The sequence below is a fragment of the Corvus moneduloides genome, chromosome W (genome assembly GCF_009650955.1).
Source record: "Corvus moneduloides isolate bCorMon1 chromosome W, bCorMon1.pri, whole genome shotgun sequence".
In the NCBI taxonomy this organism is placed as follows: domain Eukaryota; kingdom Metazoa; phylum Chordata; class Aves; order Passeriformes; family Corvidae; genus Corvus; species Corvus moneduloides.
The window spans coordinates 11,386,532-11,405,377 of record NC_045510.1 but is presented as its reverse complement, the minus strand read 5'-3'; the positions used below and the strand labels follow the sequence as shown (position 1 = coordinate 11,405,377).

General features: G+C 42.9%; 1 protein-coding gene across 1 annotated transcript in view; it reads left to right on the top strand.

Annotated features, from left to right (window-relative positions):
- The window catches only part of LOC116437346 (Golgi phosphoprotein 3), a 137,838-nt gene extending 122,139 nt beyond the window's left edge, over nucleotides 1–15,699 (top strand). Inside the window, exon 4 of the mRNA XM_032095018.1 lies at nucleotides 14,711–15,699. Coding sequence (XP_031950909.1) covers nucleotides 14,711–15,135 — 425 coding nt within the window. The 3' untranslated portion in view covers nucleotides 15,136–15,699. The remainder of the gene's footprint in view (nucleotides 1–14,710) is intronic.
- Nucleotides 15,700–18,846: the final 3,147 nt, after the last annotated feature.

Here is an 18,846-nt window from a genome sequence, read left to right as displayed (position 1 = left end):
ACATCTCAACTTTGAGGAGAACTCCCCACACGCTCAGAGAGTATGTAAGAGATTTCTGATTTTATGAAAATTATAGTGGTCTTTTATAGTTTGTAAAAGTGCTGGATCTGTCAGTCACGAATTTTTGCTTATCCTTTCCCATGCATTCAGGGCAGGATGTTTATTGCTGACTAAGGATGTTTTTCAGCTGAGATAATTCACCACAAGGCAAGCTATTCCAGCTTGACTGAGTGTCCCAGTTTGAGACAAATTCGGAGGAACATCCAGAATGAACATCCTCTGATAGAAGGCAGGTTTCAGCTACCCCTCCCCCACCTGGTTTGGGAAAAATTTTCCTCGGAGGAAAGTGAAAGGAAAAAAACATATTATTTAACAGACACAATGCACAATGGGGAAAAATAATGCTAAATAATAAAACCTCTCGCTGTGGAGAGAAACCTGGGAAGATTTTAGAGTCCTTTCTCTGGGTGTGGTCTCTCTCTGTCCTCTTCGGAGCTGGGTTTTTGGCATAGGCCCCTCCAGGCCGGAGACGTAAGGTCTCCTGGTGTGTTCTTGTATTGTTGCACAGTCCAGAAGAGAAGAAGAAGAAACTGAAGTCCCAGGAAAACAAAGGAGTTTAACTCTCCGTCTCCCAAGAAAAGGAACCAAGAGCCGGGAAAAGCAGGAAGGTGCTTCCTCCACTCTTGCTGCCTCAGAAGCACACAGAGGAGATAGAGTGACCTTGGAGCACAAACTGCTTTGAAAGTTCATCTGGCTTTTTTCTTTCTCTCACACCCAGTTTTAAAGACACAGACAGGCACAGGAATCATGTCCGGGCATAGAGCGGCGATAGGGGATACACATCATAAAGTCACCCCAAGACACTGAGCCATGGGGGAAAACAGAGAGGATTTTTATGTATCGGGGTGAAAGATCCTGTCACAATAGGCCAGTAGTTTTTGAAGAATAAGCATGGTATTAGCCCACCAGGTGCAAACGATTTTTCATCTGGCAACATTCCCCCCCTTTGAGGCTTGTGAAGCTTCTCTTCCCTTCAAGCCTTCATAAGCCTCACTTTGCTTTTTTTACTAACATCATATAAGTTCCTTGCGTTGCATTAGCAATCATGGTTTTTATGCAGCTTAAAGCAAGTATCATAATCACAATTATTACTATGATCGCAATTATACTTTGCAAAAGTGAGGCCAACAAACCAGTCAGAGAAAATCCAAATTTTTAAAATATTTTATTGAACCATTTACTTTCTAATCCTGCCCTTAATTCTCTGCAAGATGCAGCAACCAATTTTATCCTCTCTATCTGATCATCCAATTTAGCAGTCACATTCAGAATGTACACACAACAAGTATTGTTTAAATTCACATAACCACATACTCCATGTTCATGTAACAGCAATAGGTCTAAAGCCAATCTTGCAGTTGTTCCTTTATTTCAGTAAACCCCTGTTATAGATTGAGTGAGAGCCTTTAGACCAGCCCTGCCTTAGGTTCAGATTTTTGGCAGTAGCTTTACTCAGGTGACCTGCACCTAAATCGCTCTGGCTCACAAGTTCTCAAGAATGACCAATCAGGTCTATTAAAAAAATGAGTTATTTATTGAATAGACAGAAGATTAACAGACAAAAGGCCTTAAACAGAGTTAAAGAACTACTAGTAGATTACATAAAACAGTGCACAACATAAGGGTACCTATATTAGAGCTAGCAAAGAAATAGTAAAGATTAGGAATCAATGTAACTTACCACCAACTGATGATGGGGTACACATAGAGTCCTTTCACTCAACCTCCAGAAGAGTAACCACAAAGTAAGCATCCCAACTTCGGAAAAAGCCCCACACGTTTCCAGGGAATGTGCAGAAGACGTCTGCTTTGTGAAAGTTTTGTGTAGCTTTTATAGTTTGTAAAGTGAAGTGTCTGTCAGTCAGAAATTCTAGCTTATCTTCCTTCAATCTTGCTCTCAAGGCAAGATGTTTATTGGCAACTGGGAATGCCACCTCCATGGCACCAGAAATTACTCACTAGCAGACAGATGTCCGGCCTGGGTTATCTCACCAATTAGCAAATTCATGTGAGGGGGAAGATGCCCTGAGCTATCGCACCAGCTGATAGGCAGAACAGATAAGCCCTCCTGTGGTAGGGGAATGTCCTGCTACAACCCCAATTGAGTTGCATTCACTAAAGTTTCCATTTGTAGAGTCAAAATTTGTATGGCTAGTCTGTTCCTAAAGGTAGATATTTGAGGAGTAAAGATGGATTCTAAAATCCATCCCACTATAGTTCCCATACTGGGATGTTTCCAAGTTTCATCACGTTTAACTTTCCCCCATAGTCAGGTTCCCGGGGTGACTTGTGGGAGACAGAAGAGTAGAAACTCCTGTAATTAAAGGAGGTTTTGATTTACAACCCTGGAAAAGACTAGGTCTGGCTTAATTGACAGAGATTTATAGACCATTAAGCAAGAGGATCACAAGCCTGTGTTCCTATAGTTATAAGTAAAAATGTACACTGGGTGTTCTTGTGGAGGGTTTTTAAATACAATAATGTGATTTTATATAGTTTAAGAATGTAGATGATATAATAGAAACATCTGTGTGTACGTGACATGAGAATTTATTGGTCAAGATGCAGCTGCATTGCAGTGAGAAGTGCCACAGGTGGTAGGTTAAAAAGTCAAAACAAAGTGTCGTTTTAAGTGCCTATTGGATTAGAAAGTTATAAATTACGATGGAACTCTAAATCTTGTGACTATCGGCCATTATTTGGAGGTATTGTAAAATCTTCTGCTTCGAGACTGATGCATTTTGTTATCTCAAACAATAAATCCTGAGTAATTGGATAGTCCCGTCCCTTAATTGAATAATCCGACAGTAGACCCGAAGATACGGGATCCCATAGTGACTCCTTCCACAAGGGACATAACATTAATACTCCCAGTGTCCATTGTACTCTTGATTCTCCCAAGGGCAAATGTATGGTCCAAATTCCATTATTTCCTACCCATACTACGGGTCCTAATGATTTTACTGTGTCCTGCTGACAGTCTATATCTCTCCAAGTCTCGTTGTATTGGTGCCTAATTTGTGTACTGCTGTCGGAGTTCTTATTAAAGAGAGATGGGACTATGCAATTACACAGGATTTATTGCAAATAAGGCATCAGTCTCGAGGCATGAGATTTGCAATACATCAGAGTAATGGTGAATAGTCACAAGACAAAGGGCTACACAGCAATTTATAACTTTCTAATCCAGTAGGCACTTAAAACGAAACTTTGTTTTGACTTTACGACCTATCACCTATGCTATTTTTCACCGCAGTGCGGTTGTGTCTTACCCAATAGCCTGTCATGTCATGTCCACACAGAGACTACTTTTACAACATATAAATTCTTAACCTATAAAATCACATTATTATACTTAAAACCCTTCACCATAACACCCATTTACTTATAACTATAGAAACACAGGCTTGTGCCTAAGGTCTATAAATCTCTGTCAATTATACCAAACCTAGCTTCTTCCATGGTTGTAAATCAAATCCTCCCCTAACTGCAGAAGTTTTTACTCCTCTGTTTCCTACATCGTTGTTTGTTAGGTGAGACCAGGTGTCATTAAGAAAGGAAAAATAATTTCTACAAATACATGTCAACCTTAGAGCCTGGGCCACAGTCATGAGCTGCTGTACCTCAGGATTCCTACTAGTACGAGTGTATATTTGAGTGCAATTCCACTTTTCCTTTCTCCTTGGATCCTTTTGCCTTGACCTTATTAAATCAGGATATTTTATACCTACCTGTGAGGGGTCCTCTGGGAGGTCTGGACAACCTTCCCAATCTAGACACCACTGAACTGACTGGATATATTCTCATTGTGCTGTTTGAGGTTGTCGCGGGTTGGGTTTGTAACCGGGCAGAAACACCAATTTAGTGTAGTGGTTTGGTCTAAAATACTCATTACTGTTTATCTTCTGTGAGATAAGAATTAGGAGAAATGCAAAGCAGGCACCAAACTTGAAAGAATATAAAGAAGTTTATTAACAGACCTAAAAGAGGGGAAAAAAATTATACCACCTTCAGAACTCTTCTCCTCCTCCCACCTTCCTCCCTTCTCCCACTGACAATGTTCAAAGACAACCCTTAAGATGTTCAGTCTGTTTACCACTTCCATAATAACCTTGTTCAGTCCATTTAGAAAGAGAAGTCTCTTCTTGCTTGTGCTATGAAAACATTATCACAACGAGACAGCCGCCCACTTCCAAATATTGTTCAGTCCATTTAGGAAGAGGAGTCTCTGCTGGAGTCTCTGCTCGTATGTGAGATGTGAGTCCCTTCCCCCGACTTGCAGCTTTTCCCGCAACTGCTTTCGAGGGTCCACTCTTGAAGTTTTTTGGGGTACAATTTTAAGGTTGAGCTGTTCAGAAACAAAAAACAGAGGCCCTTCTCCTTCCCTGGGAGCAAAGGGTCTTCCTCATCTTCATCGTTAGGACTACCTCTGGGAGCATCTCTAGGAACTGAGGTTTTCTCCTTTCCCGTTTGGAGCAAAAGTCCTCATCTGGTCCATCTCTCCCTGTCCAAACTTCTCATGAAATTACAGCTGCGTCAGCATCTGCCTATCTCAGCGCAGGTGCTTTTGCTTACGAGTTGAACACTCCACCCCCCATATCTTCATGAAATTACAACGGGATACTCTGATATATCATAGCTTCACAACAGGATTTCAGCTTTAAGCATCTCCTCTCTCTCTTCCCTCAGGTTTTCCGCTCTTCACAGCAATAAAAGGGTTAATCTCACCTAGGCCTTGCAGCTTTGCAGCTGGAATGTTGAATTTTTCTTATCGAAGTGGAGAGGGGGGAGAGCCAAGCCGCTCCGGCTGCCCACAGCAAGGCAGTGGGGGGGGTTCCACGGCTGGAACAGGTCCATCGACTCCAGGATGGCCGTGGCCCAGCCCGGCCTGGCCCAAGCAGGGCCTGGGCCGGGCCCACTGGCCCCCACACGGGGCCTGCAGCCACCTGTCCCAGCACCAGAAACGAGAGAGAGCTTGGGGGGGAGTTTGTCTATTCTTAAGTGTGGATCACAGAGGCGATCACAACTTTAAGTAGCTTAGAGAATTGTCCATATTCAAACTGGCCAGCTGATAGGTTCTATCAGTTCCCAGAGGAAACTGTAAGCACCCCTTAGCAAGGACATCCCTTTCCGGGACTATGCTTGCTAACCTATGACAGAGGTATATTCCATACTTCTGGTATTTGATATCCCAAAGGGGTATTAGTGCAATCTGTCAGCCGATAAATAGTTCCTGAAATTATTTTCAGATCCGGATTTGAGATATTACAATTCTGACCAGTATTGTTCTTATGTGTCCATTGTAAGGAATATTCTCCTTCCATCCCTGTCCAATTGGCATGGGTACTATTTCCTTCCCATGTGTTCCCAAATTTTTGTCAGATTGCTGACTAAGACACCCCATGGAACTGGATTTTCTGCAGAGGTTGGTGTTGGTAAGCAAGCTGTTATAGAAGTTACATTCTGTAATTAGCCAAAATCTTGCACTAAATTTCCCCTTCTGTCTTGGTTTGAAAGACAGGTTTCTGCTAAGGAAGGGAGGAGCCTCCCTTGGAATGGAGAATATGACCCCCTTCCCTCCGAATTATTATAACTTTGAAATTAAGGGGCTTTCAGGCAAAGATATGAGAAAAGTAATAACAGTTCTTTACTAGTATCTATAACAAGGCAGACAGTCAACAACAGTGGCATCGACAACAAACAAAACCAGAAACCAATAGCAGCCTTCTTGACTGCAGGCACTTTCCCCTTTGGTGTAGTTACAGTCGCAGCCGACAGGGGCGCTGGTGGCTCCCCAGCAGGGCAGGACATGTGCGATGATTCCCCAGCGGCTGCAGGGGGGACTGTGGTGCGAGTTTCGGCCGTCTCTCTCCACGCGGTAATGGCGGACGCAGCCAGCAGAGATGGATGGAGAAAGGGCTTGCTTCCTTTACGAACTCACAGGGGGACCCGATCCTGGTGCCCCTTATGGATAGCAAAAGGAGCTGTAGCAGGAACCTCGGAGTAGCAAGTTGGGAAGGCAGGAATGAGCAAAGTCCCGGAGTGGTAGATGAGGGTATCAGAAACTCGGCAGCTGTAGCTGGAACGGCGGGGCATCCCGGCAGGGCAGGGGGTGCAGAGCTACAGTGTAGCAAAAACCCAGAAGGGTGGTAAAAAAACCAAAAATGGTGGGGGCGGGGTAGCAGCAGCCCGGCTCCCAAGTGATGAGCGGAAAAGACTCCACTACTAAATAAGTAGTAAAGTAGGTATGTTTATTCCAGCACTGGGACACATGGGGGATCGCTCCTCCAAAACCATGCGTACCGACAGCTGCATTCAGCTTGGCATATATAGGGTTACAAGTTCCATATTCATTAAGTTTCCCAATACGCCTATATATATTCATCACCTAGCCCCGCCCAGCCTCGCTTCGTATTATAATGAACCCAAAAGTCATTTACATCCATGTTGCGCGTGCGCAGTGTTGTCTGTTGGTCTTGGGCAGGGGTCTCCGAGGGTCTTCCTCAGATGAAGTCAGGAGTCTTCCTCATCCTGAACTTTTCACCTTTCCTCCCTGCGCATGCTCTTTATACCCCTGGCCCGAGTTCAAGCTTCGAGACTGGTTTGAGCTAGTTTTGGGTTGAGCACAGGATGTCTGTCCGAGACTCCCCCTGCCCTTATCAGTGGTCTCTTTTCTTCCTGCTTTGGTATGCTGACCAAGCTAGATGCATTGTGTCTAACAAACTAATTCTTCTGCTTCCCATCCCCCTGATTCACAAGCAGGGCAGGGAAAAGGCTCCCTGGGAGGGGAAAGGGCTTGGGATCCCGGGGTTTTCCCCTGAGGCACCCGAGCAGATGGTGAAAGTCCTCTTTTTAGTGAGGTAGGGTGTTAATAAGGTCCCAGTTCAGTGGCTGCTCTCACGAGCAGAGGCTCACCCCACGGCAGAAGAAGCAGGACCGGGCTGGGCTCCGGTGGCGGCAGCGAATTCCTCCCCGCCAAGCGGCAGCTCCGACCGTCCTCCTCCGAAGCCGAGAGAGCAAGAAGGAGCTAGCAGCTGCCCCAGCCCCTTTTTTTTCCCAGCCCAATTCTCAAGGTATCTCTGCCCCTCCGAGAGAAAGCCTTAGATAAGAGAAGTGCAGCCAGATGCCCTCCTCCCCTGAGCTTGGCAACTTCTTTTGTGTCTCTTAAGGTCATTATTGTCCCTTAGCAACAAAATGGGGGAAAATTCCTTAAGAGAAAGAAAAACAAAAGGAAAAATACCCTAACCTCCAACACCTTCCAAGAGGTTAACATGGTTTCTATTATTATTACAAATATGCAATTATTCATCATCTTAATTTAGATCCAGTAAATAGTATCCCCCTAAAAATCATATTCTATACCTAAAACAGTAAGGTTTATGTAAAAAAAAAAACCCCACAAACTCCATGGTGTTAGTTGGTCTTGTTTCTGCTGTGTTTAATGTGTGGTTGCTGGTTTTACCCACATGTGATGAAGGCAGTGCTTGATTCCTTCTACCTTGAGTGCAGTGTAGGTTACCAGGAGGACTCGATATGGCCCCTTCCACTTCTCCTGGATTGGTCCAAAATTCCAGGTTCTGACGTACACCGTATCTCCTGGTTGGAAAGGATGTACATGCAAGTCTAGTCCCAATGATCTGTTGATAACAATGTGACTTTCAAGACTTAAAAGAGTTAGTCCCAGTGGTATTAATTTCAGCAAAACTTTTGAGACTTCCCTTGCCTTGTTGGTGCAACATGGGAAAGCTTCTGGCCATCTAGAAAAAGTATCTACCAATACCAAAATGTACCAGTCCCCATTCTGCCTGGGCAGTTCTGAAAAATCAATTTGCCAATAATCACCTGGTGAATTCCCCTGTTTTACTAGCCCCGGAGGCGACCTTCTTCCCTTCTTGGGATTATTTTGCAAACAAAGACCATATTTTTTAATAATGGAGCTATTAATTTCTGTCATTTTTGTGCTTACTATATTCCCTGGTAAACTAGTTACCATATTCTGTATTTCCTAATGTGTTTCCTGATGTTTTAGTTCTGTTATCTTCTACATTAATTGTGGAGGTACAATTACCTGCCCACATGAGGTTACCAATCATCTGCTGGGATTTTCTGTAGCTTCTAATGATGGGGCTAACCGCCTGTCCTGACTATGATAATTTGGTTTTTGTTCCAGGACATTTAACTTTTTGCTAGGTATTAGTACAAGGATACCTTGTTCAGTAACCTCTTTAGCTGTTTTGTTAGCTAATCGATTCCCTGTGTTAAATGGGGAGTCTCCAAACTGATGGGCTTTACAAGTGCATCAGAGCCACTTCTTTTGGCTTTTGCACACTGTAGTAGTTGACTAATTTCTTCTTTGTACTCAATAGGAGACCTCTGTGCTGATAACAATCCCCTTTCCTTCCATATGGTTTCATGGGTGTGCATTATTCCAAAAACATATTTTAAATCTGTCCATATGTTTACCCTTTTTCCTTTGGTGATTTCTAGCACTCAGTGTAAGGTCATTCATTCTGCTTTTTGTGCAGATGTGTTAAAAGGTAAAGCCTGGGCTTCTATTACCTGGGTCAAGGTTCCCGCTGCATACCCTGCTGCCTGTCTTCTATTTCGTACCATGCTGCTCCCACCAGTGTACAGGTCCAGTTCTGGGTCCTGGATGGGATTGCTCTTGAGATCTGGTCTGCCAGAACACACTTGTTCAATGGTTACCAGGCAGTCATGGTACAAAGGTCTCTGGGCTTCTTCTGAAGCCTGAAGAACCATGTCTGGGTCCAAAGTAGTGGTTACTTTAAGCTCAACATTGTATTGCTCCAATAGGGCAACTTGGTATTTCAGCATCCTGCTGGCGATATCAAATGTCCTCCTTTTTGTTCCAAACCAGCTATTACCATGTGGGGCACATATCAGCTTTTGTGCTTCCTGGAATCAAAGCTCTGCAGCTACCACCGCTCTTGAGTTATCCAGGACATCCTTTACTCGCATTTTCCAGTTGTTGGGAAAAGTACCTCACAGGCTGCTTCCATGACCCCAAATGCTGTGCCAGTACCCCTAGTGCCAGGTGCATCCTTTCAAGAACAAATAACTCAAATGGTTTGGTTGAGTCTGGGAGTCCCAGGGCAGGGTTTTCCATTAAGGCTCTTTTTAGGGCTTCAAAGGCCCTCTGACTATCAGGAGTCCATACCAAGTATTTTTCGGTGAAGGATCATACAAGGGTTTCACCAGTACCCCACAGTTGGCAATCTATAACTGACACCATCCGGCCATACCTAAGAATGCTTGTAGAACTCTTATAGTCCTTGACTCCGGAGTGTGGCAAATGGCTTCTTTTCAGCTACTTCCCAAGCTTCTTTTTCCCTGCAAGATCTCAAAACCAAGATATATTACTGCTTCTTTGCCTATTTTTGCCATTTGCTTTGACACCCTGTATCCAGATTATCCCAAGAAATTTAACAGACTTCCAGTAGTATCAAGCCACTTCCTTTCAGTCTTGGTTACTGGCAGAATATCATCTACACATTGTAGTAAAATTCTGTCCAGATTTTCCAACTTTCCAATTTCTTTTGCCAACTGATAGTTAAATATATGGGGCTTTTGAAGCCCTGGAGTAGCAGAGTCCATGTTAGTTGTGCCTTCTGCCCAGTGTTTGGATTCTCCCACTCAAAAGCAAACAATTTCTAACTATCTGGGTCAAGAGGTATTACAGAAAAAGGCATCCTTTAGATCCAGCACTGTGAACCATTTGTATTCCCCTTTCAGTGCTGTCAAGAGTGTGTACAGATTAGCTGCTACTGGATGAATATCAGGTACTATTTTATTAATGGCCCTTAAATCTTGTACCAAATTAATATTCCCCATTTTGCTTTTTTGCTTTTTAACTTGTAATATTGATGTATTATATTCTGATTCACACTCTTTCCATAACTCATATTCTAAAAATTTTTCTGTAAGTTTCTCCAACTTTTTCTTTGCCTCCCACTTAATAGGATATTGTTTTTGTGTTACCGGTCTGGCTTCATGTTTGAGAGTAATCCTCACCAGTTTGGCCACATTTGATCATCCAGGCATCTCAGTTGCTCATGCCAGTGGGGTTACAGCATTCTCTACCTCCTCTGGGATTTCTTCCACCTCATTTAATTCCTGTAACATAAAAATCTTTGCCTCAACAGCTTTTGATTTGGGTATTTGAATTTGTATTTCCCCATCCTGGAAAGTTATTTGAGCATTCAATTTTCCCAATAAATCTCTCCCCAACAAGGGGATTGGACATTCAGGAATATACAAGAATTGGTGTTCTCCACCATTTTCTTAATTTAAATAGTAATGGTTGTATAAAAGGCCTGTTCTCTTTCCTCCATGTCGCACCCACAACACTTAGAGGTTCCAAGCTAAATTTTCCTCTGCACGTATTCAGTACCGAATAAGTTGCTCCTGTATCAATTAAAAAATTTACCTTTTCATTCCCCAGCAATAATGTAACCAGAGGCTCAGCTGAGGATGATTCCCTTGATCCCCTTCAGGGAAATTCTTCATCTTTGCTTAAGGTCATGAGCGTGGTAGTTTGAAGAGCCAGGTTTTGGTTTCCTGTCTGATTTCCCCTGACCTTTTCCAATGTCCCCCTTTGTCTTGGGGTAACTTGATGTTATATTCTCTATTGCTGCACTATGCCCAGAAATTAGTATATATACCTTTCTATGCTTTTAAACTGAGCCTGAGCGGAGAGAGAAAAGAAACCCTCAAGGACACAGACAGAGATAACACTCTCGTTCTCTGCATTTTTTTTGGCTTCTGCGTTCTGCTGCGGTGGGAGAGGAGTGGAGAATTGTTTCAGCTGGTGGTGAGGTCAGCGGCTCTGACCCAGGAAGAGGTGACCGGTCCGGGGAGATGGTCCCGAAAGGAATCGCCTTCCCGAGGCCCGGTGTCTTCCCTCAGCTGCTGGCAGGAGGGCCCTTGCAGAGACTGTCAGCTCTTCAGTGATTATCAGCTCGTGATTTCAGCTCAGCTCTGCAGGGCAGCCTCCAGGCCAAGCCAGACCAGAGAGAGAGACAAGAGGTTCGTGTGGCTGGTTCCGCACGAAGGTAGCTTTATTGTTGGTCCCCTCCGGCGAAGGGGAAAGCCAGGGACGAGAACCCTCTCTGAGCCACAGGGGCCAGAGGGCTTGCTTTTATAGGGGTACGGGGGATCGGTAAAGGACCAATGGGTTACAGAGGATCTGGGATGGGTACAGGCCAATGGGTTATGAAGGATCTGCATAGGGTCTCCTAAAGGATTGTGGGTCTGTCTTTTCTCGCCATGACCAAAGAAGTGGTTGCCTTTCCAGGGAGTCCTGCTGGGCGATTGCGAAATCTCTTATCTCAGCAGGATCCCTCCAGGGCAGGGGCTGGGCATACCCCACAGAGAATCACCCTGCTTGCTTGGTTCAGCCAGTTTTTCGGGGGTTTTTTTCCTCCAGAGAGTTGAACTTGTTTTTTCTTGGAATTTCAGATTTTCTCCCTTTTTCTGCTGGACTGCTTCAATATCAGAACACATCGGGAGGACTTTTCACTGAGCACAGAGGGCCTGGCCCTGGGCCAAGTCCCAGCTCCAAGGAGGAGGGAGACCAAAGGGAGGACTCTAACATTTTCCCAGGTTTTTTTTTCTCCACAGTGAGAGATTTTATTATTTAGCATTATTATCCTTTTCTCGTGTGTTTGTTAAATAAATAGTTTTAATCTCTTTCCTTCGAGGAAAAAGTTTCTTTTTTTTCCCGAACCTGGTGGGGGAGGGGTGGTTTGTTCCTGCCTTCTCTCAGAGGATATATTTCTAAATTTGGCCAAACCGGCCAAATTACAGATTGCCAAAGTGTACTTCAGCCACCAATTATTACAATACAAATTGCCAAAGTATACTTCAGCTACCATTACAATTCTCAACCAATTGTTTCTGAGTGAGGGGTCCTGTCTTGGGGATGGTTTATTATCCCATATCATTTTTGGGGGTTTTGTTCTGTTTTTCTTATTTCTGGGGTGGCCGCTGCCCCCCTCCCCCACCCCCCCCCCCCCATCTTCCCTGGCTCCGGGAGGAGTATCGCGATGAGTGGAAGCCAGGCCGGGGGGTCGGGAGAGAGTTGGGGGCAGGGCAAGGGGCAGCCCTTTCCTTCCAGGCGGGCTGTTCGACTGGCCATGCGGCCGGTATCTCTGACCAGGGATGCTGCTGCTTCTGTGGGTTTTCCCTGTTTCTTTTTGTTTCTTTTGCTTCGGCACTGTGACTGGGCTTGCCGGCTTACTTCTCTGCTGCTCTGCTGTTGGGAAGCCCAGAGCCAGTGCGTGCCGTGCCAGGACACGGGAACACCCTCGTTTCCCGCCAGGCGTTGCCCCCCTCTGCACAGTCCGGACGCAGGGACCAGCCAGCGCCGGTGAGAAATCCCGGGGAGCCTCTCCCTGCCCTGCTTGGGAGCTGGGCTGCCACTGCCCAGCCTCCGCCGTTTCTTTGCCACTGCTCTGGGTTTTTTGCTACACTGTAGCCTTTCACCTCCTGCCTGCCGGGACGCCCTGCGGTTCCAGCTACAGCTGAGGAGTTTCTGATACATCTCATCCACTACTCCGGGATTTTTCTCGTCCCAGATGTTCCAGCTTGCTGCTTCCGAAGTTCCTGCTACAGCTCTTTTTGCTGTCCAGAGGGGGCACCAGGATTGGCTGCCCCTGTGAGTTCGTAAAGGAAGCCCGTTTCCCATCCCTTACGCTGGCGCGCCCGCCATTGTCCACGTGAGAGAGATGATCGCACTCGTGCCACAGCGCCCCCTGCAGCCGCTGGGGAATCATTGCTCACGCCCTGCCCAGCTGGGGAGCCACCAGCGCCCCTGCCGGCTGTGACCAGAACTATACCAAAGGGGAAAGTGCCTGCAGTCAAGAAGGCTGCTACTTGGTTTCTGGTTTTGTTTGTTGTCGATGCCACTGTTGTTGACTGTCTGCCTTGCTATAGATACTAGTAAAGAACTGTTATTACTTTTCTCATATCTTTGCCTGAAAGCCCCTTAATTTCAAAGTTATAATAATTCGGAGGGAAGGGGGTCATATTCTCCATTCCAAGGGAGGCTCCTCCCTTCCTTAGCAGAAACCTGTCTTTCAAACCAAGACAGGTCCTCCCACAATTTTCCCCAAAGTTTTAATATGCATTCCCGGGGGGACTTTTCCAGAATGCCCCCTCTTAATTCGATGATCCATTTCCCATTTAAACCATGTGATATTCCAAACCAATTACTATTTAGGAGCTCCTAGAAGGGACCTTCCCTGTTCCCACCTTAGGTACCTTTAAACCTAGCCCTGTGAAGCTTTTGCTGCACCTTATGGGCCGGTTAACACCTTTAAAGTAAAGAATGCCTTTATCTTAACAGGGGTCTTGCTCTGATTTCCTTTGGTCCAGGGATTGCAGCTTCTCCCCAAGAATCCCTTGGTGCCGACTGGAGGTCCTGTGATCCCTCTGATCAGTTGAAATTCAGGAGTAGGTCCTATCTGGGGTCGCCCAAACTGTTACCAAAAATCAGTAAAAAACCCACCTCCTTAACACCAATATAGCATTAAGAAGCAGGCATTCTTTATTTGGCTGGATGCACAAGGGGATATCTCCTCTGAAAATTGTGCATGCTGAGTACAGAAAAATTTCCTGTTTATATACTATATTTGACATACATATTCATTGGTTTTCCTGGAATAAACACACATATGACAACCATTTCCCTAAAATCATTAACATATGCTCCCTCCCCTTTATGCATGCATTATTCTGTCCTGGGGGTCACTTTGGTGGTCCCTGGTGGTTGGCAACCCCAAAATCATACCTGACCACCTGGTGAACTGGTAAAAGTTGGCACAACTGGGCTGGTTGCTTTCCAGTTTTTCTTCCTACAGAATAAACATTGTGCTCAGTTCCATAGGCCAGTGGGTTTTGAAGAATAAGCATTGTATTAACCCACCAGTTGCAAACGATTTTTCATCTGGCAACCTTAGCTTTCTCAGTAGTTGTTGATGCTGATTTTGTGCTTTTAAAATTCCCTCCTCTAAGCACACACATTGAAGTGCCCAGTTCTCCTGCCTTTACAAAACAACATTAGAAAAAATTTTTATTGAAACATCAAAGCCTGTGCCCAACATGTGCCTGTGTGCAATGCACACACCTTCACCCACACAGTACATGTTACTGTTTCATCTGGTAGGGGCAGGAAGGGAGAGAAGAATGTAAACATGAAGAAATAGAGAAGTGAGTAGGACATATAGTGTAGGTGTTGCTTATCTCTGTGGTAGAAAGAATGGCAATGACACTTCTTCCAGCTTCTGAATTGATAAAAGCCTGGAAGTAGACAAATGGACAAGATTGGAGGAGATGCTTATTTTTGTTTATAACTTTCTTCATAGCTGTGTGTGGTGTTTTGTTTGGGGAGGTTGTGGGGTTTTTCCTTTCCCTTCAATACAAGAGTGGTTATTTGTCATATCCCTAATCAAGACATGGCTTAGTAGCATTTTGTCCAAACTTTAAATACTGACATGAGCACAATATATCAGTGTAATAGTCAGCTATATTAATTTGACAGCTCATTCTGCAGCAGGCAGGGGGGAGAATCACTGTAATAATACAGCTTAAACTTTGCCTGACTCTTGGCTTTTTTCTTTTTTTTTTTTAGGTGAAACATGGAACCCATTGAAGTTGCATTACCAATTGCGAAATGTCCGTGAACGGTTAGCGAAAAATCTAGTGGAAAAAGGTGTACTGACCACAGAAAAACAAAACTTCCTTCTTTTTGACATGACTACACACCCTCTCACCAACAACAATATCAAACAACGCCTCATTAAGAAGGTTCAAGAAGCAGTTCTTGACAAATGGGTGAACGACCCTCATCGCATGGAGAAGCGCTTGCTGGCACTTGTTTATTTAGCCCATGCCTCAGATGTTCTGGAGAATGCTTTTGCCCCCCTTCTGGATGAGCAGTATGATTTAGCCACAAAGAGAGTGCGGCAACTTCTGGATTTAGACCCTGAGGTTGAATGTATGAAAGCCAACATGAATGAGGTTCTATGGGCTGTTGTAGCAGCTTTCACTAAATAACTGCATTCAGACTGAAGTGTTCTCTCTTCTTTCATGTAAACCAGTTGTTTCTCTTTTATTGACTATTCATGTTTTCTGTAATTTGTACCTTCTCACATGATGAATCAACTCTTGTTTAATAGAAATTATGTGGTGAATTCCCTCCTTCTCTATCTGTATACAGGATTCTGCTGGTACAAGAGACTTTCCCATTTAAAAACAAAAGAAAAAGTTTTTACTGCCATATTGGCATTCTAATTCCTATTCAGTTTGGAGTTATCCGAAATACTTTGTTTAGTCTATTTTTCATCTTACTGTTATTGAAGTGGTTTAACATGGAAAATACCTCAAGAAGGAAATGTGCATGCAGTTGGATCACTAGTCTCAGCTGACACAGATGTGTGCATGCATCAATGCTTCTGCAGTACAACTCCTAACAGATTGAAGAAGGGCCTTTTAAAATCACCAAAGCTTCATGTTGAAGTATCTGTCAGGACATTTTATATACAGATGTTGTTTCAATGATATCTAACAAAATTACTTTAACAGCAAAAATACCATTAAGCAGCTTTTTCAATAGTTCCTGTAAAATGCCCCATAAATTTTACTTTTCATGAAAGTCTCTTGCTTATTTATGTTTACATTAAAATGATATCTGAGTCATAAGGCTAGAGTTGAAAGGCCCAGTTTTTTCATAAACCCATTTTGGGATGGGATGCATTCCATTATATTGTATATATAGTTCAAATTGTAAATTAACAACTGCCCCATCTTAGTATTTTGCTAGTTTTACACCTGGTGCCCCTAATATGCCATCAGCCATTTGATGGAAAAAAAGGCCTCCTATAAAGAGCATGTATGTGAAAGCTGTTTGTTTCCAGCATTTACAGAGTTTGCCATCCAGGTATTCTAAGTCTATGCATTGTCTTTGATAACTACCATATAGAAAGAGACCACTTTCTATCATCATATCATCATTTGTACTTTTTTTTCCTTCTCTTCTTTTCTCCTCCTATATGGAAGAGGCTTGTGACTAGTACAGCTCTTGACTGCAGTTTTTGTTTGTTTGTACACAAATTAATATTTGTCGCAAACCTTTCAATCTATTTTACACTTTAAAAACAAAAAGTCAGTTCTAGTAGGTATTGCATGTAAATGGTTAGCAAGTAATGACCGCAGTTCAGATGATTAAAATTTCTGTAATGGGATGCTGTGCTATATTTTAATTTTTTATATAAAATTATGCTGATTAGCACACTATTGTAAAATATATATATAAGACTTTGTCTTTTAAAAAAATGTATTGCCTCTTTGCCACTGCTTGTTATCTCCCATTTGTTTCACAGTGCAAATATGCATTGAACAAATTAAGCATTGATCTATGTATTTTTTTCCTCATAACAATGAAGATTTATGGTGGGGCTTACAGGTGTCTAGAAACTTTTTTTGGTTAATATTCAGAGTAAGAATACTAGATGGTATATAACTTTAGAGTTGAAATTTAAGAGATCCCTTAGTCTATATACTAGCTTTTTACCTACAGCAAATAAACTATGATCTTAAAAGTGCCTGAAATAGAGCAAGCATGTAATTTTTTTGTTGTTGTTGCTAATTAGAAAGGTTTTATTGCTTAACTGAAAGCTTTAGTTAATATCCTTCTTAGAAAGAGAGAGTTTATATTGAGTAGATCAAACTGACCTAATCAGCAGTCACTCAGATCTGCAGGATTCATGGCTGGGACAGACTGAGTTAATTTGTAAGTGTTCAGTTGTGTCTGCCAGAGGTAGGCCTCTTCTATCTTGAGCAGAATTCTACAGCCTCATCTGTGACTGGGCGTCCAATTTTGCACTTAATTTTAAATAATTTTAAAGCTTAGGTACTTGACTTGAAAATACAACCTAAATTCATCATACCTCTAGAACCTTTTTTAAAATAAAGATTTTTAAAATATAGTCCTTAACATTTAGTGGCACACTGTTCTTTCAGTTCTTGAATTATGTTTCTTTATAAAAATTAAAGTATAATGTAAGGTGTTTCAAACTTTGGTTTACAAATAAAAAAAATAAACAGTGTTCTCCTAGCTGTAAGATGCTGTGTTTAAAACTTTGAGGAGCTTGGGCATGAATTTTGGACATTTTCTTTTAAACATTTTCAAAACGTGATTACTTTAAGTGGAGGAAAAGTGAAAGTTGCTGTGTTACTCATATTTGAAAACTTACAGAATACTTCCTGTACTTGATAGTATATGTTAACTCTTTGCTTTCATTGTCTCTCTCTCCTGTGATCTGTTTTCTCATTTTCTGTTGCTGTTTAAGAGAAGAGAAAATTAATTAGGCAGAAAAATCAGAAAAAAAATAGTGGAGTATTTGGGACCAAGTTGAGTGCATAAAACTTTTAAAATGGCTTTGAAAATCTAAGCTACTTGAAACATTATTCAGACTGAAAGTATCTTTCATAGTCCCTTTTCTGTCCTCTCATCTTCATTCTGTCATGTTCCTGCTGGTTTCATGTTACATGTTCATTTCATGTTCCTGCTGGTTTCATGCCACATTGTGAAAGATATTGGGGTTTTGTCACCCTTACAGACAACATGGTTTAAAATAAAGTCACTGTTCTTTAATCTCTTCCAGAGAGAGGGTGTTTGTTGTGTTGTTTTGTTTTGGGGGTTTGGTTTGTTTGTTTTTTTTCACATAAAAGACAAATGCCTACAGTATTTATCCGTTATTTTGCTTAAAGACAGAACCTCCGTCTGTGATGAGGAGAGTTTGTATTTGGTGTATCAAAGAACTTTGATGTAAGTAACAAAGGGCTTGTGAAGAGTGACAGTATCTTTTTTTCCCTTATAACACACGGCTTGTTAAGGTGAACAAAACCTGACATCAATTTACCTTGAAACTTCTCTTTTCTTGCTTCAAAAGCAAGCAGTTGTCCATGCAGCAGAGAGGGCTTACAGCTGAGAATAATGATTTTGCCAGTTCTCTAATGTAAGTGGATCTTGTTCTGGAGTCAGTGCTCTGAGGACTTTTTATCTCTTACTCAAGCTTTTCCCACAATGAGAGCATATATACAAGAACAATTTTCCCTTTTGGGCTCTCTGCTTGTTAAAAAAAACGAGCTGAATTTACTTTGCAGCTCCAGAAGCATCTTCACTATTTGGACATTTATTTTTATGGAAGTTGTAAACACTTAAATTGTTTGGAAGGTTTCTTCACTTCTATTTAATTTGATTGAGAGGGTCAAGTGGGAGAAGAAAAAGGCACAGATATACTTACAGTGTGATCATATAAATCCTGTTTACCTGACAAAGTAGACTAAAATATGACTTGCCAGCCATTCAGGTGATCGAGAGGCAGTCACCAGGCAATTTGCAGGCAATTTAAAAGGCTCTAGGGAGTGTGAGTGACCCGGCGCACAGCAAACAGGAGCTTGGCACATCAGTGAGGGTGTGGCATGGCAGTTTCCTTGGCAGTTTGTACAGGAAGGGCACAGCCACCCTCCTGGTGGTGGGTTGTGTGTTAGGTGGGTGTGGTCTTTTGGCTGGTTTGGGGTTTTTTGTTGGTTTTCTTTTCCCAACTTGACTAGATCCAGCAATGGTTTACAAATAGTCAAAAGCCATTGCTGCTGCTACTAGCAAGACCAACCTGATCTCCTTTTATGACCAGGTGACCCACCTGGTGGATGAGGGGAAGGTTGTGGATGTTGTCTACCTGGACTTCAGCAAAGCCTTTGACA